At 27.2% G+C, this 25,686-nt stretch overlaps 2 protein-coding genes and 1 long non-coding RNA gene across 5 annotated transcripts in view; all 3 read right to left on the bottom strand.

Annotated features, from left to right (window-relative positions):
* Positions 1-266: 266 nt before the first annotated feature.
* On the bottom strand, positions 267-4,009 carry LOC112638000. Its single transcript, XM_025408849.1, has 6 exons — positions 3,908-4,009; positions 3,527-3,634; positions 2,716-3,475; positions 1,439-1,546; positions 1,002-1,216; positions 267-737 (listed from the first exon to the last, which is right to left on the bottom strand). Exons 1-5 carry the CDS (start codon positions 4,007-4,009, stop codon positions 1,116-1,118), a joined length of 1,179 nt encoding a protein of 392 aa, XP_025264634.1. The 3' UTR covers positions 267-737; positions 1,002-1,115.
* Positions 4,010-4,520: 511 nt separating this feature from the next.
* On the bottom strand, positions 4,521-6,848 carry LOC105249376. The gene is made up of 5 exons (XR_889040.3): positions 6,717-6,848; positions 6,069-6,240; positions 5,160-5,253; positions 4,850-5,022; positions 4,521-4,763 (listed from the first exon to the last, which is right to left on the bottom strand). It is a non-coding gene; the product is annotated as an uncharacterized LOC105249376 (long non-coding RNA).
* Positions 6,849-22,433: 15,585 nt separating this feature from the next.
* LOC105258086 (epidermal growth factor receptor kinase substrate 8) overlaps positions 22,434-25,686 on the bottom strand; it is a 33,476-nt gene continuing 30,223 nt past the window's right edge. For all 3 annotated transcript variants that reach the window (XM_011269152.3, XM_011269151.3, XM_011269153.3), the window contains exons 8-10: positions 22,922-23,093; positions 22,709-22,844; positions 22,434-22,642 (exon numbers count right to left, since the gene is read on the bottom strand). In XM_011269152.3, the coding sequence (XP_011267454.1) occupies positions 22,562-22,642; positions 22,709-22,844; positions 22,922-23,093 (389 nt within the window). In that variant the 3' untranslated portion in view covers positions 22,434-22,561. The remainder of the gene's footprint in view (positions 22,643-22,708; positions 22,845-22,921; positions 23,094-25,686) is intronic.

The following is a 25,686-nucleotide window of genomic DNA, read 5'->3' as shown; positions in this document are numbered from 1 at the left end:
TCTAAAACATGAGAGAGAGAGAGATGTTAACAAAAATTTAATTTTCTGGTTCAAGGTGTTCATTTTTAGAATATGTTTAAAATGAAAAATATTCATTTATTCATTTTTTCTTATTCATTTTTTCTCTTGCTATATATAAATAAAAACTATTTATATTTTATGTTACTTAAAGAAACAATGCATAATGCTATTATGATAAAAAATGGAAAGTATTTTCAAAAGAATTCATTTTTTAATCAATAATTTTTTTTAATAATCGTATTTACCACGCGATAATAATCATTCTTGTAGATCTCTCTAGCTAATCCAAAATCTCCAATTTTGATGACACAATTCTCGCGATTTCTCGCGGATACTAAGTAATTTCGACACGCTAGATCTCTATGTACGTAACGCAATTCTTCCAAGTAGCAACAGCCTCGTGCAACATCTTCGCACATGCCGAGCAAATCCTGCAAACGCAGAGCATTCGAATCTGATGCTTGTAAATTTCGACAATCTCTCAAATATTTTAACAGATCAGCTTCCATCAATTCCAACACTAGTAACAGAGAATTCCCATCTAAACAAACGGCCAACAATCTTAATATATGTTTGTGTTGAAAATGATTCATAAGCTCGGCTTCCTTTAACAATTTCTTTTTCTCATAGGAAAAAGCATCTTTTGGAACCGTTTTTATTGCAACGGATATCTCTGTGCCCGATTTTTCTAAGTTCTTCACATTTCCTTGAAACACCTGCAAAGTATTTCACACAAATTTACATGCGTACTTCGTTAGAAAATGTATAAAGTTTAATGTCAAGTAATATTATATTTTACTTTATATTAAATAATTAAACGAAAAATATATAATAAAGTGCATGTTTGTCTCATCTAAATTTTATGTTACTTATAATCTGTTATAAATATTCATGTAATTATATCTTTATTAGAAAATACATATCCGTTTTATTGATCCAGAAATTAATTTGAAACATTGCTTGAAAAAATTAATTTTTACCATTCTGGATGCGCCGCTACCAAGACGTTTTGTTAGTGTAATTTGTTTACGTGCGATTTTAGTTATCGCACATTCATCCGGATTATAATGTAACGTAGGACTGTAAATATTGAATTAAGTGTTTCGGTAAGGTACTTCATGTAGAATCTCCAATTCTATATCAGTAATTGTTGAAGACAAAAATTGTTCATCATTACTTCTGCGTTGACGATGCACTGTTATAAAATTTCGACTTAATTATGTAATAATATGTATTATAAAATTTTTCGTTTTTTAGTAAATTTATTCATTTAGTTTTATATAAGTAAATTACTATAACATCACATTTTCAGTAAATCAGATATTATATCAGATATATATATATATATATATATATATATATATATATGTGTGTATAATCTACAATTCAAGTCGATACCTACATCAAATATACTTACAACGATAAAAGTAGCAGACGCAGATTATAATAATTATAACGATAAAACTTAACATCAATAATAAGAAGTAATATTTTTTCGGTATTATTCCAGCAGTGCCCAAAATATCTATATTAAGCAAAAATATAATTTTAATATCTTCGTGTGTGTATGTTTTTACAAATTTATTTTTACTTATGACTTTATTATAAAAATTTAATTTTTTTAAATTTTAGGCCTATTTATATCTAAAAAAATTAGCACATAATATCTATGCAGCACAGAATGTTACAACTATTTTACAATGATATTGCAATATTACAAATTGCAATGCAACATTACGAAAACATTGTAGAAATATAAATTAATAAAGTATAAATTAGATATTAGCAAAATGATATTTATATTTTAAAAACAGTATAAATCTTTAATAATCTTTAATTTATCTATAAAAATAATGTAATAATATATTTTTTATATTTGTATATTGCGATAAGTTTTACTTTTTTGCAGAAATCAAATGAATTAATGACACAGAAATAATATCAGTAAAGTAAATATAATTCTAAGCTAAAGATAAGCATTGCTATTTTTTTATTAAAATACAGATAACATTTTATATGAATGTTACAATATATTTTCTGATATATTTTCACTTTATGTGAATACGATGTTAATCTTCAAAGATAATATATTTTTTTCTTATATTCAAAATAGATACTATTATATCTATCATTATATTTTTCTATGCATTCTTATGTATATTTCACATGCAAATATATATAATTATAACGGATTTTTAAAATTTTTAAATAAAAATATAATTAGTAATGTTTAATTAATTCTATAACTAATGTTTATATATGTATAAAGTACCCATTAAAAGAGTATATAGAACATTTAAAATAAAAAAAGTGATTTGTAACAGTTTAAAGTAATTTTGTATAAAAATATAATATTTTGTAATATAACTAAGTTTAAATATAATTTTGCAATATATTATCTTAGATATGATTATCTTAGATATTGCAAATTTTTATTTATATCAAGCTTTTTAATTATTTCCAAAATATTTATCCATCAACAAACAAAAATATTTTATACCTAATATTATTAAATGATTGCAATGACATTGCATTCTTTTCAATATATTACACTGTAATATTCCTACAATGTTTTATTGCAAAAAGCGGACATCTTAACTTTATCACATCTTATAACAATGACTCTTTCAATTAAATTATTCTTCAATATATCTTCAATCTTATTGTGCCATATGGATATTTTCATTTGTTTACCTCGTTTGCTACCACGTGTTGAAAAAATAAATCTTTTATCAGACGGCCATATAAAAGTTTCCTCATATTCAAGGTATATCAATATCAAGCGAAATTGGTATAAAGTTCCTGATCGTAAATTTTCGATATGATATATTACTTCTTTGTTATAATTCATTTCAATATAATTCGTTGTTTCCCACTTTTCTGTTACAATGTCTTTGTACTCTAGTGTAGAAAGAACCGTCAGATTAATGTTTGAAATCCATGAAATGTTCATGCTATTTATATTGACCCAACTCAAAGTAATATTGTTTGGTTCTGAATATATGTGATTAATCTTGCTTAAACTCTCGTTGTAGAAATCGCTAAAATTACTTGGATACACCCGCACGTATATCAAGTAATCTTGTACTAATAGCGACAAATTAATCTTTGTGAAAAATCTACCGTCTGTCACACGTTTCGGCACATTGATAAATTGTTTGCTCTTGTGTTGCGTGCCGTTCACTAATGAAACTGACTTCCAAAGCACTTCGTAGGTCACGGCCACGCAGGTCAGTTTTTTGAGTGGCATCCAATGAACTACTGCTATAGTAGGCGCCAAAGCTAGAACACTTATGTTTTCTGGTGCATTAAGCTTACTCAAATTAATTTTTATCACATTCGAAACGAATGGATTTATTGATAATTGATCAAAGTAAAAATTGCTTATAGTAAACTTCAACTTGTACTCTGTAAATGGTATTAAGTTCTGAATCTCGTAATATGGCTCGTACGTCTACATATTGAATTCTTCAGATTTGTTGAGATTGTTGTCTAAACAGCTTACGGAGATAGTATACATAGTAGTTGGTAAATTATATTTTTTGCATCCATTCTTCACAACCGGCTCCGGAAGATTTACAATGATGCTGTTTGTTGTCGTTGCAGTCACATTCTGAAAATTATAAACTTTTTCGTAAGATATCAGACATCTCATTGGAGGATATGGTTGTGAAGATTTATCAAAAGCGTGAATTTCTTTTAAAAAATATTTATCTGAGCCTATTATTATCTTTTTAACATATTCATCTACATTTACGTTCTTGATACTTGCGTATTTTTTTTTTCAAAATGTAGATATAATAAGTATGTTGAGCAAATCACGTGCTAAAATGTAAATGTTTGTTTTGTCAATCGTCATAGATTTGAAACTGATGTTATCACCTACGTTTTTCGTGTGTAAAATCGTATTGCACATAGAAAGGTTAGTGTTTGTGACAATTATGTCATATTCACCTATCCAGTAAATTAAAGGCTTCTCATTATTCATGTTATCAATTATCATATGATTCATATAAGTCGCAGGACGAAATTGGCAAAGGGATAAACTTATTTGAAAAATTTGCTCGTTTTTTCCATCAAAATGATATTTGATCATACCATATTCTTTATTCATCCAATTGTATGATATGCGATATAAAATTCTAAAAAATATATAATTATTTTACTCATTATAAAACATTATTTTAACAAAAACAGAAACTTGTATGTAGTAAAAATTCGAAATTCTTGTAATTATGTGATAACTTATTATTATTTTTTACTTATGATCTTAATTAAAACCACGTAAAATTATGATAAAATTACAAATTTGCATAAATCATTAGTGGAAAATTATTTTTTCAAGTAGTAAACGTACCCCATAGACGATGATAGAATTAAATAGTCAGAAGTTCTTGCTTTGGAAATCTCATCAAATTTAGTTATGCCATTTTCCCACATTGTTAAGTCGAACTTTACAATGCAAGAGTAATGGTTTGTATCTATATAGACTATATATAGATTTTTTATATATAGATTACCCAATCAATGCAGAGATTATATGCATGATAATCGAAGCTAACTATTTTTGTGATATTATTTTCAGTAATGTCCAATGTCATTAGATTATTATATTTGTGCATCCAATAAATTTTATGTTCTTGTGCCCAGTAAGCGATCCTCATCTCCTATGTCCGATTGTTCAACGAGATTATTAATAGTATTTGAATCTAAGTCCAATATGTGGAGGCCAGCATCCGTTACTAATAATAATTTAGGTATTGAATTTTCATGCGTAGTCGATACATCGATTAAATCCGAGTTAAGTTAAAGACCAACAATAACTTACCAGTATGTGCACGTACTCGGAAATAATATGTTGTATTAGGTTTAAGATTGTGCACGGTGTGCTCCAGTGTTGTGATATTTTTATCGTCGCAGATTTGAATCTTTTTTAAGTCCTCGATGAAAAAACATTGCACTGTGTATCCTTGTAAATCGGTAAATTCAGATTGATTCCATCTGTAAAAAAATAAAATTTGATCCATTTTATATTTAACAAAACTAACAGAATTAACATTTTGATATAGTTATGTCGTTGAATTTAAAAAAAAGAGAGAAAAATGAAAGATTACAAATTGAAAATTTAGATTCTTTACCTCAATGTCACAAAAATATCGTTTACTTTTTTTGTGAATTGACTGTCGAATTGTACAAATGCTCTGAGAGATGTTGGCTTGTTCAAACTGCTTTCTAGAGATTTTAAGGTCGTATATATTAATATAATTATATATAAGAGTGGATTATCTCAGTAAATCAGAACAATTTAATGTGAAAATACTGGTAGAAATTGCCTTGCCAGCGCCATAACACTTGTCAACGCCATGTAAGTTTGCCACGTCAGATCATTATTTTTAAAAAGATCCACATTAGAACCATAGTCGCGGACGACATATAAATGGCGTAATGTTATTATAAAATTAAACGGGCGCAGATTTAAATTTGACGGGACTTCTGATGCGGTCCATACTTGCATCAAATGCTCAGACATCTTTTCACTTTGTCAAAAAAAATAACATAAGAAGAACACAATATATGACACGTGTTTCTTCACTTGCCGAAACGCGGCGACACCGGACTTAACTAAACTATTCAATTTTTTATGAATTGTGTATAAAGGACTGGTATACACATGAGATCTAAAGTATATTTTTTTTCTTTTGTGAGTAGTATCGCCAAAAAGAGAACGTTGTTCACACGATCAGAGAACCATGGCTCTCTGATTGTGTGCGAGTGAACTGCGTTTTCTTCTTGACATCACTTTATCAATTTAATTTCTGACAAACTGAATTTAAAAAAACATATTTAATAATGTGGATTCCTTGTGGGATTCAAAATTTTTTTCCTTGTTGGATTTCAGATTTTTTTTCTAGTTTTAGTAATATTTTTAGGCGACTTGATACTGTGTAGGAAGTTTTTTGTCAATAGTCAAATAGTTCAGTAGTCTTTTTTTGTAAAGCAATATTACGCTATATTACAGTAATTCCGCATCTGCCCTATGACAATACCTTACTAGGACTATGTTAATGCCATGTTAGTACCACACAATTCATTTCAACGTGGCGCCAGCGAGCAAAACGTGATGATTTGGAGGATAGCTTTTACCAGCGTGTCATGCCAGCTCCTTAAGTGGCAGTGTGGCGCGCTGGTCAGTGCCATATAAACGCTCGATCAAAATTTCTACCAAGGTAAAGGAAAGAAAAAGAATAAATAAAAAAGTAAAAAAACTACAAAATATGAAAATTAGCACAGTATTGACCTTTAAAAAAATAACATAAGAATTTTTTGCGTCATTTAAGATTTAGAAAAGTAATTGTTAATTTATGACAAACACGAATAAATAACTTTCAATAAAATGAGAAGTACTTCTCGAAAATTCCTGTAACTAAAAAAATCAAAAGTATAATATTTGCGATTGCTTTGAAACAAAGTAGGAAATTAATAAAATTGACTTTACCTTAAATCACGACAATTTTGATGTACAATGTTATGTTTATATTATGCTTTTTTATTTCTTTTTGGAATTAGAATTTATATTTTTCTCACTATTGGAAGATATTTTTAGATTTAATTTCTACTCTTTCTTGAATTTAAATTATATTTACACTTTTCATAGATTTTGTTATTAATGTTTTATGTATATTTTTGCAACTTACCGATAGAGTCTGGGATGATAGAAATATTTGCAAGTGTAACTTCATCGACTTCTCCCTCATTTCTCGCAGTCCAGTCAGATTTGAAATTTAGTATATGATGATCACTTTTTTCGAACATTGAAATATCCTTTATGAAATGTAACATACGGAAAGAATTAAGTGAATATCGTTGAATCGATTGTTTCTGGCGCTTTATGATAAATTATATAAATTATAAAATTAAACAAAAAATTGCCGTTTATAAAACAAAAAACGAAAAATTCGTTTTTTGTTTGCTTAATAATATTGATAATATTAATAATAATATTGAATAATATTGATTTGATATATACTATTCCTTAATTGATATAAATTGAATGTGATGTAGTTTTATTCATATCGTAAAATTTATTTTTTATTTATTTCTTTTAAGATATCTTGTATATCAAACATCATATCTTGTATATCAAACTCATGTCAAAAGTAAAATCAATCAATAGGTTAACGATAGTCAATAAGGTTTCAACAGATTTTAGCAAGTAATACAAACAAAACTGCAGCCTTTGCAATTATTAAAACAATTTTGTTTAACGATTTGATTCTTTTTCGTGATAGATTAGTTAACTCTTCTCAATTTACCATAATTCAAATTTCTTTTCAAAAATTTGCCAATTTTACTAAAGTTACTAAAGTTTTATTAATTGTTAATTGCAAATTACATTTTTTTGTTCGAAACAATTATGTGTTTTCTTTACACAAATCATAAACCTTTACACCAGAAATATTATTAATTATTCTTAGCAGAAGTGTCTTTAATAATATAAAAATATTTTTGAAAATAAAAATGTTGTATATTATTTAATATATGAATGGATTGAATAAGTCACAAAAGGATACCGAAGCATACAAAATCATTTTCACGTAATTGAAGTGTTTATCACTTTTTTGGAAAAAGTAATTGATTTATAGCGGGAGAAAGGGAGAATTTGATGGGATGCACTAATGCAAACTGTGCATTTAAAAATTGTCGTATAAAACCTAAAAAAATTACCTTTTCAAAAAAAGGTAAAAAAAAGAAGTTGAGTCATCTCAGTAGTAAAACATTATTGTATAAAACTATTTTACAAAAAATTATTTTAATAAAAAATTGCTGTATTAAAAAAAATTGTGTAAAATAGTTGTCATAAATCTATCTACAAAAATTAATGATATATTTAAATAGAAAATTACGACGAGAATAAAAGAGTGCGATTTTATTTTATGTTTATCAACAGTGTGTGTGTGTATGTCTGTCTGTCTGTCTGTCTGTGTGTTTGTGTGCGTTAGATGTGATTGACTGCTGATAAATAATTAAATGAAGAAAAATTATGTTTATATTTTCGTCGAAAGTTATTACATCTTTGTCGTAAAAGTCAGAATCCCGATTTCTTCAACGATGAACAGTTGATTCATGTAGCTTGTAATTTAAAAAATTTTAATTATTAAAAAACTCCATGCTGCCAAATTTATTTGTATATTATTCAGTTAATTTTTTTGTATTCGGCTTACCAACGGAGATATTCGATTAAAATGGGCCACGGTGTATATATATATATATATATATATATATATATATATATATATATATATATATACAGGGTGTTCTAAAAAGGTATGTCAAATATTTAAGGAGATATTCCTCATACTTGAAGAATGAAAAAATGTTATATGGACGTAGGTGCGGAAATGCTTATTTCACGAGTTATGTTGAAAATACTGTTAGCTGTATTACTTACACAAGGAAAAATTTAGGATTAATTATTGACGACAATCGTTTAATTAGGCTTATTTACATTTGGTTTTAATGTGACCTTGAGTATGTTACAATAAATGTTGAAAATGTTGAAAATTCACCATTTTCCTGAATACAAGCAATGACACGTCGACGTATCGATTCACGGACACATTCAAAAATACCTGGCCTACAGAGGGTTGTCTCGCAATCTACAGTGATACGGTCACGAAGATCTTGAATATTACGCACTGATGACGTTTTTGAACGTGAAGGAGTGAAATTAGTGTATTTGCATTATTCACCTATTTCTTGTTTTAGTTGTTTGTATTTATGCCTAATTAAAGTGTATATATTGACGTAATTATTTGCCGGTGTATTCTTATAATACTTTTCTTATAATACTTTATAATACTTTTATTCTAAAAAAAAGTAACACGTTTCAATGCTTAAAGTATAAGAGCTGGTCCCGTAATAACTATACCAAAAGCGAGTCTTATTACGTATGCCATAATTAAAATTCGGAATAGATATCTCTTTTGTATATAAGTAGTTACCATACAATTTTTACACTATTATTTAGACTTAAAAAAATACAAGACTGGTGTAATACTAAGTATAATTATTTTATGATATTACTTATAATTATTTTGCTTAGCGAAGATTATTTCTTTTAAGTTTTTCAAAGATAAAAATAAATATTTATTTTATTTTTTATTTTAGTATAATATAATACAAATTTATAAAAAGAATTATCTTGCTTAATAAAAGATTATAATAAAAGTTGCCTTAAATTTAAAAAAGACATATTTATTTTCCCGAAAATAAGAACTGTTACTTTCATCCCCAGACTATGTTACTTTCGTCCCCGGTCCCAGGACAAAAGTAACAATCAACGTACTGCGAAAAGCTATAATAACTCTTTAAATATTTATCATTTGAGATTGAAACATAGGTATAATAATAGAGCAATAAATGGAGTTTTTAACATATAATTTTTTTTTATATCTTTAACGATAATTAATTAGTGATGTTACATTTGTCCCCGGTCTCGCCTATATATATATATATATATATATATATATATATATATATATATATATATATAGAGAGAGAGAGAGAGAGAGAGAGAGAAAGAGAGAGAGAGAGAGTGAGAGAAAGAGAGAAAATAATACAGTCAAATTTTAAAATAATTAAATATTTAATTAAATTTAATTTACTATATAACATTCATTTGTAAATAAAATTTCGAAACTTTAATCATTTTTTTACAACACACATATATTTTCACATACTTTTTTCTTTTATATCGAATTGTTTTATTTTATCTTATCTTATTATAGGTAGAATATATAATTTATTATCACTCATTTTTAATTACACTACTAACTGCAATAGCATGCAATTGTTTCTTAATCAAGCGAAAAATATCTCTTACCTGTGTGAAATTTAAATCCGGACACATGGAAACACTTTCTTCCTGGAAAATGTTTGAAGTGGTATAATCTTTTGGCGTGATAGTTGCCTTTGTCAATACTAAACCTTTCTATAAAATATATAAAATTATTCCAAACATAATTTGCATTTTTCGTAAATGTTTGCACTCAATCGGTTTCCAATGAATCTTCAATCAGTTGTTTTTCTCACTCTACTAATTCTGATGTGTTGATCGAATTGATATTAATTCATATATATATATATATATATATATATATATATATATATATACACATATATTTTCGACAAATTCCTTGAAACTCAGTTCTAACGAATCGCAAGTTAATATCTTTTAATATTATGTTTTTAGATTTCTTTTTATGGTCATGATCACAGTATATATTAAGATTAAATTAGAAAATTCTTAGTAAGTAAATAATTTCTATTTTTTTAGGAGAACAAATGATAATGCAAAATGATACATATTTATTGGATTGTATCGCGAATACAGAAATATTATTATATAATTATTATCAGCTTTCCTTTTTCATTAATATTATAGCACAGAAAAACATCGATAAAAAGATAACCACAATCAAATTACAAACGATCAAAGAAGTTATAGAATTATAGATCTTGTAACATTTTCAGCCATATTCAAGCACACACAGCGTGTAATCGAATTCACTTAAATATTTACTATATCTTTGGTTTTATTAAATATATAACTATGACAATTCGTTCGTACGATTGGTTGTGTTATTATATACAATTATGTTATTACGTATGCTTTTGAAAATCCACTCTATTCGTACACAATTTTTTGTGATATTCATATGATGCAATTTGAATTAAACGATAAGTAACGTGGCAGTGTGTTTGGTTAGCGATCACAGTAGTAACTGACTTCGAATGACTAATCTGATCATGTGTTGCCATGACGTTTTATTAACTGCATTCCGATGTAATTTATTTTTCTCCGCGGAGATACTCACGTTATTAAAAAGAATTAAAATCTATAAAAATTGTTTAACAAAAAAGTTAGATATGTATAAAACAAAAATAGTTCAATAAATAAAAATAATTATATGTATATATAATTGTTTAATAAATTTTATTTTAAACTTTTTATATTAATTTATTTCTGAGTATCTTCTCTTTAGCATCAGAGGCACATTTACTATATAAAAAGTTATTCTGATTATAAGAAAAATAATAATTGATTTAAAAAAGTGATTTATACGTTTTCTGTGATACTCATATAATGCAATTTGAATCAATACGTACCATTTTTAGTATAAATCTAGTAGTTCTAGTATAAATAAATACAAATTTCCAATAACACAGAAATAACTAAAATAAATAAAATAATTATACGAGTTATTATTATTGTTATTTGCGTTGAATAACCTTATAATGTAATATAATGTATATAATATAACTTTACTTAATATTAACTTAACATAATATACTTAATATACTATAATATAATATGAAAAGCTTATAATATTAATTATTTTATTATTTTAATTATATTATTTTAATTTTATATATGACAATTTTTGTATGCACCAGTATGCATTAGTGCATCCAATCAAATTTTCTCTTTCTCTCGCTATAAATAAATTATTTTTTCCAAAAAAGCTTTAATTACGTGAAATATAATTAAAAATAATTTTTTAATACTTCGATCTCCTTTTGTGACTAATTCGGTCCATTCAGACATTAAATGATATACATTTTTATTTTTAAAAATATTTTTATATCATTAAAGAAACTTCTGCTAAAAATAATTAAGAATAATTCTGTTAAGAATAACTAAAAATAATTCTGTTAAGAATAACTAAATAATTAAATAAGTAAAGTTAAAAATAATTAAATAAGTATTTATATAATAGTCTCCTTTTAAATTCATGCATAATAATAGACGTATTTTCAAATAATTTATAAATGATTACTAAGAATCAGTATTTCATTGATCTCTAATAGAAACACTTCTTTGTTACTTTATCTTATATCTCATTAATTATAGTCAGTGGAAGTAAAATTTCACTGAAAATCAGTAATCGCTAGTTCGTTCGTTTATACCGCTACGGTGCGCTAATTTTCTCGTACTTAAGTTTTAGTCATGAGAATTATATAAAACTTGCAAAGGGAGACAGATAAAATTAAAAGTATTACTTCAATTTAATTTCCAATACAATCTCAATAGAGGAACTTCAGATATTTAATCGATTTTATAAGTCGGACAAGTAAATGTCCGGCAAATAAACGATAATTATCTGTTCATTATATATTAAAAATGTAAAATGAACTATCATCTATTTAACATTCTTGTTCTAATACGCATGTAAATATAAATAAAATTTTTAATTTTATACGAAGTAGATAAATTAATATTACTGATTAAAACAATCAATATTATTAATTCTTCCAGTGAAATATTATTGATTTACAGTGCTATAATAACTTATAACTGCTCAATTGTGCCTCTGTTTACTGTTTTCAGTGATAATATACTGACTCATTTTTAGAGAGAGTATGTATGAATACATTATTTTATTAATTCCATAAAAAACGAAAGGTTTTTCGTTACGTTAATTATTTGATTTTGTTATTCGATTCGCTTTACTATGCATTTTCAGAACGATAACAAAAAAATAAAATAAAATCATAATAAAATTATTTAATGTGTGGTGCTAATGATTGAAACTCTTTGTAAAATGAAAGACTATTGTTCAGACTATTAATTCATATTTTTATGTAAATATCTTAATATTTTACAAAATGTTTCACAATGATATAATTATTTAGATACTTAATTATTGATTTGAACAGTCCAAGTTGCATTCTTTTATTTTATAAGTTTCATTAACAGAGTTTTAATAAGCATTGTTAATTAATAGGAAAACTGTAATATAATAGATCTTGGTTTCGAAAATCGTGCAACGTTTTGAAAAGATGCGTTAGAAAATGTAATAATGCCTTCAACTTGCTTCCAACCGAATGATCATTAAATCATAAAAAAATTAATTAATATTGTAATTAATAAAAAACATAAGTTAAATCGACCACACTGACAATTTATTGATTGGTATTGTATCACAACGTTTCGACCATGAGTTTTGGTCTTTATCAAGTAAAAGTATCTTAATTAACTGTTATATTGCAATATTATATTAGTCTTTCTCAATTTGTTGGACAGAGAGATTGACATAATGCAATCTTGACACAGTGATTTCCTTATTTCTGACGATATAACAGTTAACTAAGATACTGTCACTTAATAAGGACCAAAACCCATGGTCAAAACGTGATGTCGTACATTTGTGATACATTACCAATCAATAAATTCCTAGTATGGTATATCGATTTAACTTATGTCTTTTATTTTATCTACTGGCGACATTTAAGGATTTAATATTATTATAATTAATATTGTAACAAAAACTGTAATAGAATACACAAAACGTTCAAAAATCAATAAATTATCTAAATAATTATGTATGTCTGTATATATACAATATAGGGTAAACCATTTTAATCAATACACGCGAATATCTCAGAAATACTACGTTAAATCGAAAAATGTTTCAGACATAAGTTGTATGGCTTGAAGGGAGACATAAGATGGTGCCATTAGTTTGACCTTGAAGAGTCACCTGAAGGTCACGTGAAGATCGCCTCCAACTTTTTAAATAGAATACCCTATATACTCATGCATATTCTTGTAGTTTACCTCAAGAACTTTCCGAAATAGTATAATAGTATAATAAAGTAGTTTTTCATTCAGTACTTTTCGAGTTATGAGGCTTAAAATAATATCTTAATTTTAAATAAACCATAAAATATCTAGTAAAATATTCATTTTTCGATTATCTTACTTTAATACTTTTATGTACAAAATAATGAAAGGAATCAATTAATCTAAAGAAAATACATAATTGTTTCGAAAAAAAAAATGTAATTTGCAATTAACAATTACACATTTTTTCTTAAAAACAAACATGTTTTCACACATGTTTTCTTTATAGCTATCCATTCCTCTCATTATTTTGTACATAAAAGTATTAAGGTAAGATAATCGAAAAATGAATATCTTGCTAGATATTTTATAGTTTATATAAAATTAAGAAATTATTTCAAGCCTCATAACTCGGAAAGTACTTAATGAAAACTAGTACTTAATGAAACTAACTTAATTATAGTGTTTTGGAAAGCTCTCGAGATAAACTATAAGAACATGAAAACATGAACTATAAGAACATGCACTTTTTAAATGGGACACTCTATATGCTTTTGCATATAGGGTGTCCCATTTAAAAAGTGCATGTTCTTATAGTTCATGTTTTCATGTTCTTATAGTTTATCTCGAGAGCTTTCCAAAACACTATAATTAAGTTAGTTTCATTAAGTACTAGTTTTCATTAAGTACTTTCCGAGTTATGAGGCTTGAAATAATTTATATATATATATATATATACAGGGTGTTTCATTTTAATCCGACCATCTAAATTTCTCGGAACCTAAGCAAGATAGAGAAAAATGTTTTAGACAAAAGTTGTATGGTTTCAAGAGAGACATAAGATGGTGTCATTAGTTTGATCTTGAAGAGCCATCTGAAGGACAAGCGAAGGTCAGCTCCAACTTTTTAAATGGGACACCCTATATGCTTTTGCATATTCTTGTAGCTCATCTCAAGAGCTTTCCAAAGCACTATAATTAAGTTAGTTTTCATTAAGTACTTTCCAAGTTATGAGGCTTGAAATCATTTTTTAATTTTACATAAACCGTAAAATATCTTGTAAAATATTCATTTTTCGATTATTTTACCTTAATACTTTTATGTACAAAATAATGAGAGGAATCAATTGGTGTAAAGAAAAGACATAGTTATTTTTAAGAAAAAATATGTAATTGTTAATTGTAAATTACATATTTTTTTTCGAAACAACTATGAGTTTTCTTTACACCAATTGATTCTTCTCATTATTTTGTACATAAAAGTATTAAGGTAAAATAATCGAAAAATGAATATTTTACAAGATATTTTACGGTTTATGTAAAATTAAAAAATGATTTCAAGCCTCATAACTTGGAAAGTACTTAATGAAAAGTACTTAATGAAAACTAACTTAATTATAGTGTTTTGGAAAGCTCTTGAGATGAGCTACAAGAATATGCAAAAGCATATAGGGTGTCCCATTTAAAAAGTTGGAGCTGACCTTCGCGTGTCCTTCAGGTGGCTCTTCAAGATCAAACTAATGACACCATCTTATGTCCCCCTTGAAACCATACAACTTTTGTCTAAAACATTTTTCTCTATCTTGCTTAGGTTCCGAGAAATTTAGGTGATCGAATTAAAATGAAACACCCTGTATATAAATTATTTCAAGCCTCATAACTCGGAAAGTACTTAATGAAAACTGGTACTTAATGAAACTAACTTAATTATAGTGTTTTGGAAAGCTCTCGAGATAAACTATAAGAACATGCAAAACATGAACTATAAGAACATGCACTTTATATACATATATATATATATATATATATATATATATATATATATATTGTTTTGATTGATTGTTCACGTTATATGACCTCGTGTTATTCGAAAAAAATGTATAGTTTACGACATAAATGACAGAGCTAAGATATTCTATTTATGTCTGTTAATAATGTATGTATTATCGCTTTAAATAAATCAATAATATATCAACAATGCATTATTTTTTTTATACATGATTTTTTTATAGTCTAATACAGAAATCCAGAATTTTCTATTTAAATTTTTATTCTTATGTATCTTAGCACAAATACTGTTACATAACATGAAGAATTCTAAGAAAATATATCAGACTTAGTATTTTAAACTTCAAGCATTTTAATATATACATTACTTTAAAAAATTATAGAATAAAAATCTCAGAATATTTAACATTTATATACACTCTCCAGCAAAAAAAGCGGTACACTAAAAATTTAGGAAAAATTTACCAAACTTCAAACGCTTGTAAAACAGGAAATATTTATGATACGGGGGTGTTTAAAAAACGAAATTAAAGCTTGAAGCCAGTGCTTTGAGAAACTTTTAATGCCGATTAAGTGGCGTGCTTAATTTACTAATGGTCGATGACAGAATGAAAACTTGCAAAATCGATAAGTACAACGTGCAGTTTCTAGAGTTGTGTGGAGTGAAGCAGTTGACATAACTCAATGAAGTGAAAAGCGCGTGAAAGTTCGAAATTTTTCCTTCAAAATGCGCTTTTGCGGAACTCGATACAATAATTTTTCGCTAAGTTATGCCAATCTGAAGAAAAAGTGTTTTTTACGAGATAATGAATTATGAATTGTAATGCCGCCGTTATGAGTGCAAATCACCACAATTCTGTCCAAGCCATGTTGTTAGTCTGAAAACATATCAGTGTGTGTGTGTGTATTTGCACACCACAAGGATAAGGACCCCGTGGTTCGTCAACTCCACAGTATTTAAAGACTCCAAACCCTCCTTATGGTGTGTGTGTACGTGCGCGCACATGTGCACTAATAATGAGTATGACTTCCTCGTGCGCGTATTACTTCATTCATACGATCAGATACTGTCTCAAGCGAAACACTTGTTTGGAAACACTTTAAATACTGTGAGAGTTGACGAACCACGGGGTCCTTATCCTTGTGGTGTGCAAATACACACACACACACACACATACGCGCGCGCGCACACGCGCACACACACACACACACACACACACACACACACACACACTGATATGTTTTCAGACTAACAACATGGCTTGGACAGAATTGTGGTAATTTGCACTCATAACGGCGGCATTACAATTCATAATTCATTATTATCTCGTAAAAAACACTTTTTCTTCAGATTGGCATAACTTAGCGAAAAATTATTGTATCGAGTTCCGCAAAAGCGCATTTTAAAGGGAAAATTTCGAACTTTCACGCGCTTTTCACTTCATTGAGTTACGTCAACTGCTTCACTCCACACAACTCTAGAAACTGCACGTTGTACTTATCGATTTTGCAAGTTTTCGTTCTATCATCGACCATTAGTAAATTAAGCACGCCACTTAATCGGCATTAAAAGTTTCTCAAAGCACTGGCTTCAAGCTTTAATTTCGTTTTTTAAACACCCCCGTATCATAAATATTTCCTGTTTTACAAGCGTTTGAAGTTTGGTAAATTTTTCCTAAATTTTTAGTGTACCGCTTTTTTTGCTGGGGAGTGTATATAACAAATTCTAACAAAATTCATTTATGGCAAAAATATAGAAATCTTCATTCCTTTTTTGAAGATTTTTGAAAAGTAATTTGTACAGGAAATCTTAAAATTTCTGAGAAAGTTTTAGAAGATTTTTATAGAAAATTTAACAATTTTTAGAATTTTGAGAAATTCTGTAAATAATTTTCACCAGGGGTATTATATAATATAGTTATATATCTATTTGTTGTGAGTTAAAAAAATATAGGGATATATAAAACTCTACCGAATATATAAAAGGATTATATATCCGGTAGACTGTTTTTATTTATTTAATCAATTAATCAATTGATAATATTTAATCAATTAACGATTTAATAATTTATTTTACAGATATAATATATAAATTGCTGATACGTCATATACATTGATTACATAATCTTTTAATTACTACTTCCAAATATTAGTTTTGATAGAATATTTTCTTTTTTTGTAACAATTAATTTAAATTTGATTAAAATTTATTTTGCTTAATATTTTGCTACGTTGCTGTCGAATAATAAAGTAATTTATTTATTCTACATATATATTTATAAAGTGTATAATAAATACCAAACTCTAATAATGTGTATAATAAATATCAAATTAAAATGCTTTAATTGAATTTTCAATTCAAATACCGCACTGGAAAACAACTTATATTTATGTATTGAATAAATCTATTAAAATATAATAAATGGATTATATTGCTTGAATCTTAAAAAAAACATCACAGGTTTTTATTGTATATAACACATGCTTGTATCTTGCTAAAAATCCTTTGCATGTAATATTGCTTTAATTAGCTATGTAAATAATATTATCACAATATATAAGGTAAAATAAAATATATCAGTTTGATAGGATATTTTTATATCGACAATTTTTGTATTGAAATTTTTTTATGAAAAGTTTGTCCTATGGAAAATTACGAAAAAAGTATTTTATTTTAAAATTCATCTTCTTCCATTTATCCTCCTTCCTATTAGTCCTCGCGTATTACAACTCGCACATATTATTTTTATATAGGATAAGTCATTTTAGAAAAACTTCCTTCTAAAGTATTTTCATATTAAATATTGATTTTACATAAAAACAGACAAAAATTAAATAATTTTAAAAGGACTACATTTTGGCTATCTTGGTTTTTTTTTAGCTGACATCAAGAAGTTTTAAACGTTATCTTTAAATTTTGTAAATGAAAAAACCTATTTTTAATCAGTGTGGAAAAAACCTATTTTTAATCAGTTATGTGTCTTCGGGAATTATTGATACATTTAGATATATTATATATATATATATATTTGTTTATTATCATTCCAATATGAAATCTCAATGATCACTGATTCTATTCCCTTGTGTTTATTGACCTCGAAGATATGCGATTATAATAATATATATTAATAGAAATTATATTAATAACGTATTAATGCTTATCGAATGATTTTAAAAGATATATTGCAAAGGATTCGCGAATCTTACAAAGAGCGGATCATAAAATAAATGGACAACACTTTGAATACCTTAATAAATAAAATTAATGGTAAATGTTTATTTTAGGTTACACAGAAAAATTTTCATTTTGACATATATATTGTAGAGGGTACATTCCTAAGTAATAAAATACCGTTTGTATTTTGCAGCAATCTCTCTTGGTATTCCTGAGATACGGTTTTGAAATTTCTTATTTATCTTTTCATTATATTCTATTTATGTGTTTATATTTTTTTTTGTTTACATTTGCTCGTCACAGTTTCATGTTATATTTTACCCAGATAGCACCGAACATTCTATGGATGTTCATTTTATGTCCATTTTACATCTGCATGTCCATGGACATGAAATGAACGTTTATCATACATCCGATTCCAGATATTCATTACGGCCAATATTTGAATGTCCACAAAATGTCCAATCTTGGATGTTAATGTTTCGCACAAGCACATGAGGATGTGTTAGTTCGTTCGTTTACCGCTACGCAATGTGCGATGCTCTATCTTTCTCGTATTTAAGTTTTAGTTATTAGAATTATATAAAGTTTGCAAATAAGGGTAATAAATAAAATTAAAAATATATTATTTAATTTAATTTGTGATCTTATTGCAAGAGCTTCAGATATTAAATTGATTTTATAAATCGGACAAGTAAATGTCCGGCAAATAAACGAAAATAATCTGGTACCTATTTAAACTTGCTTATTGCACTTTACATTTTAAATTACCTATTTAAAATGTAAAGTTCAATAAACAAGTATAAATATAAATAAAATTTTTACATGAATTTTATGTAAAATTTTATATGAAATAGATAAATTATATTATTTAATTTTGTTGGGCCAAAAAATTTATGTTTTATATGTTATAAAGGATGCATAATGCGATTTATTTGTGTATAATAAAGAATAATTTTTTATATATGATTAAATTAGGTCAAAATCCATACATAATTATATCTACACAATTATACAATTAAATATAAACTTTTTTCTGAGTTTATGAATTTTTAATGTTTATTTCAACGATAATTTGGAAGAGTAGGACATTGAAAATGATATCCATTTTAGAGTATTAAACATCCTTTTTTGAATATTATTTTGAACGTCCGAAATTGTGACAAACCGACGCCTTATGGACGTTCAATGGATGTCCGTCGAACTTAATTCACGTCTTTTGGATGTCCCAATGTCTGAACTCGGACATCCACTGGACATCAATGGGACGTCCATGTACTATCTGGGAATTACTTATGTATTTATATATTTTTTGTTTACATTTTCTCATTACATTTTCAGTGTCGTTAAGTTATAAATTAAAATAAAATATAGTAAAAGGCCATAAAGAGCCAACGCAGTTGTAAGGCGTGATTTTTGGAGAAAAAAGTAGTCCATGAAAACGATCACATTCGACGATCTTTCTTCTTTATTGACAAACGTTTCGGACTCATTTCGAGCCTTCTTCAGTGAATATGTATAGTCTTAGAGAGCGAACGTGGACCCGTCAAGGCAAGTCAACCCGAAGGAAGTCAGATGCAAGCAGTCCTTTGAGCGTTTGCGCCTTGCAACGCTCAAAGGACTGCTTGCATCTGACTTCCTTCGGGTTGACTTGCCTTGACGGGTCCACGTTCGCTCTCTAAGACTATACATATTCACTGAAGAAGGCTCGAAATGAGTCCGAAACGTTTGTCAATAAAGAAGAAAGATCGTCGAATGTGATCGTTTTCATGGACTACTTTTTTCTCCAAAAATCACGCCTTACAACTGCGTTGGCTCTTTATGGCCTTTTACTATATTTCATTTTAATTTGTTAATTTCGAGAGCCTTTTATTTTGTTTAATTTTATTTTAAGTTATAAAATTATTGTTTTACCTAAATTTTTTAATAAATGTAAGTATTGTATATACTTACTTCTGTACTAACTTATTTTGTCTTGTAAAATGCATGCGGATACCGCTCCCATAGTTCTAAAGTATTTTCATTTCCATATAAATTTGCAACTTTTTATGCGAAGCGAGGTATATCCTACACTTCAAACACTCATCGTCATGGACTCTACACTGAGAAAAATATCCAGCAATTCTAATTGGAAAAAACCATTCGAACACTTTATCCAGTCGGTTTTGAATGGATCTTGGACTATCCGATGAAATAATGGATGTCTTTATCCGATGAAATGTAATTTCCGATGAAATATGAACGGATAATGAGCCGCGATTTATTTATTCTTAAATTAATATACAATATGATCGGAAATTGCACTTGATTGGATAAAAACAGAGTATTTTATTCGATCAAGCTGAATATCCGATCTAATGTACTATTTCCGATTAAAATAAATCCGATGAAATACAATTTATTCGTTCAGAATGTATCTGATAGTTCTGCATGAGGCATGCACGAGCTTGTACTCTATTGTCTCATGTCTCGTCAAAGCAGCATGTATGCCGTGCAGTGTAATACAGTATTACTTGTGAACAGTGGAAGTGTCGAAAATCCTATTTTGTTCGCGATTTTTGCTTTTTTCCGTAATTATTGAGATTTTTTAATTAAAGAAAATCTCCGAAGACACTTATTCACCGATTTAATATCTCAATAACTTGAGTAAATAATTATATAGATTTTTCTGTTCTATCAGCTCATGAACGTTATGCCAATTATCAGTATAATTTGAGCAAATTTTGAAAATTAAAAATATTCATTAATATTTAATAGGAAAATTCCGACCAAGAGTTAGATCTATTGATTGGATATGATGTAATCGGACTATCCGCTCAAAAAGTAACAAACGGATATTTTAGATCGGATATTTTCTAATCGAAACTTTCTGATCGGATATTTTTGATTGGTCATTTCGGCTCTCATCGATATTTTTTTCCGATTAAAGAGATCAATAATATCCGTTTGTTACCTTTTGAGCGGATTTTTCGTTCAATTTTCACCGGATATTTTTCTCAGTGTACTTTCAGAAGATATAAGTTAACCTAATCTATGCTTGAAGTGTGAGATAGGGACGGAACCCACAGTGTTCACGCATGTACTTTACAAGACAAAGCAAAGTTACATATACAAATATATATTCCATTAAATATATTTTTTTTAAATATACATGGAGTCGTGAAATTACGGTATATTCATTAAACTTTTAAATAAATAATTTTTTAAATGACGAACGACGGTTAAAACCTTCTGAAAGTTATTTAGAAAGTTATTTAGAAAGTTATTTGACTTCGATGAATGTAAACAAAAGAATATGCTTAAAAAGCAAATATAAGCAAAAAATATATAATACACATTTAAGATATAACAAAAAGATGATGCAAGTATTAAGTATGAAATTTCAAAATCACATATCTCAGGAACCAGAGGAAGAGAGATCGCTGCAAAATTTAAACAGTGTATTACTCAGGAATATACTCTTTGCAATATATGTCAAAATGAAAATTTTTCGTGCTATGTAACCTAAAGTAAATAAGTAAATAATACCAAATTAATTTCCATTTTGTTCGAAAATTATTACTTTAATTATTTACCTATTACTCATCTTATTTTTCTGGATTTTTCATTCCAAGATCATCTTATGGTCAACATTTTACATGTTGTTGGATCTTTTCATCCTCTATAATCATAGCTGATTAAAAAAAAGGATTTTTCACTTTCAAAAATTTGAGATGACCTAATCTTCAAAACTTTTTGACGCTTCCACCTAAAAAAAATTCAGACAACCATAATGTAACTCTTTCAAAATTATTTAATTTCTGTCTTACAAAACATTTTTATATAAAATCAATATTTATGAAAATATCTCAGAAGGCAGTTTCTAGTAATTCATCATATTTGCATTATTTTCGCACAATGCGTAATGTAAGGAACATATGATTTACAGAATATATGATTCACTGTTTTACTTCATTTATCGTTTAACTCTTCTGCTCTTTGGCGCGCTTTTTCTAAAATTTGCTTGAGTTCCGATGATCGAGCTGTTTTGTACTAAAAATAAACAATTTCAAGCATAAAAAAAGTGACGCAGAATTATCTAATCTAAAATGCACTTACCTCGCATTCATTTTTCGCTAAAGTCAATTGACCGTTGAGCCTGCTTCCCTCGGACAATCCACACATTTGTTCCAATCGTCTTCGCGATAAATTAAATAATTCCATGCCGTTTATATCTTCCAATTGTTTGCAAACTCTGCAAGTAAAATAAATCATTGAATAATCGAATTCATTGGATAATAAATATCGAGATAAAATATGAAATCAATGTACTTCTCCGAAAATCCTTTGGCCGTCAACCAAATTTGAATTTCTCGAGAGGTCGAGTATTGATTCACCCAAATCTCCCGCATATCACTGCTAAGAGAAGAACTTGCTTTCTTTTCTCGCAACATCGTCAAGACAAACTTGAGCTCTTTTTGAACCTCATCTTGGCCGGAAGTGCCTTTTTTATTCAGGATGATATTAACAATACAAAAGTGATTATGCTAATATTCCAAAAAATAAAAATTTCATTTCTTCTTTATAAAATTAATCAATTCTTACGAAAAATGAGACAAGAAAAATGAACATGACACTATATTTTTATTAGAGAGTTCTAGATTTCGAGATATAACATTCAACTCTCTTTTTAACAAATAAAATATTTAATTTAATAAGTTTTGCAGAAGAATTTAATATTCAAATGTCAATTTAAGTAATTTCTATATCTTTATCAGGCTTTAGAATATATTCTGGTGGGATAGAAACAACAAGGCAGCAAGCACATGTCATTTTGACGTTCACACTGGTCATTTTTGGTCATATGTCGTCAAAATAACTAATTTGTTACATGACTTTATATTGACGTCTTGATATAACATTATTTTAATGTCATGAACTGACGAGTATTTTATTATTAATTTTGTGATTAGTTAGTACATCGATCCCATAAAAAATCTTTTAAAATTTTTTATATAACATGACTTTCGCGATCAGACTTTAACAATTTTTTGTATGTATTTTAAATTAGTGCACAGTGAAAATATTAATTATATCAATTGAGTGTAATTAAAGTGCCAAAAAATATACACATTTTTTAATAATACAGTTGATTGGCAAAATACATTTTTATAAAATGCAGGCAATGGAAGACATTATTTATTGAAATTTTATGTGATATTAGAAGTAAATTTTTATTTATGTTCTCTAACAGCACATGTAGATACTGAGAATGTTCGAAGAATATCGCAAAAGTACAATGGCATATATTCTCAGAACATTCGAGATACATACTAAGTATATACTAAGAATGCTCTAATGTCCGCCTATTTCGGTTAATAGCAAATACTGAGAATATCTTGTAATATAATTCATATATGTAATAGAAATACTTTAAATAAATGCAGTAAACGCACACACTATTTCTCATTTTAATTTCCAATAATCTTTTTAATATTCTGAATCCCAACAAGGAATCCAGAACAACTAAACTACTAAACAAATAAAAAATTTTAAATTAAGTCAGTTTATTATAAATTAAACTGACTAAAAAGAAAAAAGAAGAAACTTTGGAATTCATGTTAGTACCAGTCCTTTATATCCATTTCACCAAAAATTAAGTACGAGTTCGGTGGCGCGCGTAGCGGCAAAATGAGGAAACGCATGTAATATTATAGAATATCCTGAAAATATATGAGAAAGAATATACTAATACGAGATATGCAAAGTATATTTTGAGAATATATGAAAAATAATATACAACAAGAGATGTTATGGGATTATTCTCATCAGTATATTATATCTGTAACGTATATTTACAGTATGAGTATAGAATATTCAAATGATATCATGTGCTGTTAGGATTTAAATAAAATAATAACAAATATAAAACTTGTGACCTATTATATACATATATTATATTTATGTTTAAATAAAATAATGACAAATATAAAACTTGTTCTTATCGTTTGTGTGTTATCCAGTGTTTTTCAAATAAAGTAGTTTAATCATTCCAAGATTCCTCTGAAAAATAGAATGACTGTAATTGTTCAATGATGCTCTCGAATCAATTAATCTGCTTTATTCCACAACGTTATTAAATACATTATTATGCTAAAAAAAAAGACATCAAAATATGGTACATTTTATGATGTCAAAATGCGGTACATGTCATGACGTCAAAATGCGATACATGTCATAACGTCAAGAATCTGTGACATTAAATCGTTACTTTTACGTCAACTTGTAAAAAAAAAGTCAACTTGTGACGTCAAGAATAGTCAGTAAATAACCAATTTGAGACGTCAAAAGGACGTGTACTTGCTAAGAAGTAAGCTGTTTTCATGTGATACTGATCATATAACTGATGGGATATTTAGATTGTTGATGATTCACTTTCTTTGACATTTCATGCTGAAGAGAAGGCAATATTTCATGTAAAAATAATTACTTGATCTTTAGATTCTCATCGTATCATAGGAATGACGAAGATCATTGACCGTATTTTATTTCTTAATTACTCACAAAGATCATATATCACAGCATATGAATTAAAGAAATGTGTGTGCTCAGGTTTATACAATTAGTTTTCTACTTTACACTCGAAATAATGGTAATATGCTGTTTTAATTAAAGAAATAATTAATGTTTCTGATATGAAAAAGTCGTCTCATCCTATATACATATAATAAAAATAGTCAATACATTTACGTGACATTTTGAAAATGAAATGTAAAACAAAGCAAAATATTTAAACATGCAATCAATATATTTAAAAACAGCAGTTTCACAATAAATCAAGTTTATGCTAGCTCAATATAAATGCAAAATAAATTTAATACAAAAATAAATTTTAATAATATAGCTTCCATTTTAATAATATACTTAAAATCAGTATGAATCAGAACCTAAATTCTTTGGATTCAAAATTTCTTTGATAAAAATTAAATACTTCTTTAAATCCTAAAAGAAGCTATATGAAAATGAGAGCTAAGAATTTTAATTATTATATTCTTTTTCTTTTTATCAGAATTAATAAGAATTGACTATTTCAGAAA

The sequence above is a fragment of the Camponotus floridanus genome, unplaced genomic scaffold (genome assembly GCF_003227725.1).
Source record: "Camponotus floridanus strain SB8 unplaced genomic scaffold, Cflo_v7.5 scaffold234, whole genome shotgun sequence".
NCBI lineage: Eukaryota > Metazoa > Arthropoda > Insecta > Hymenoptera > Formicidae > Camponotus > Camponotus floridanus.
Note: the sequence above shows the minus strand (reverse complement) of the source record. Positions and strands in the feature narration are given on the sequence as shown.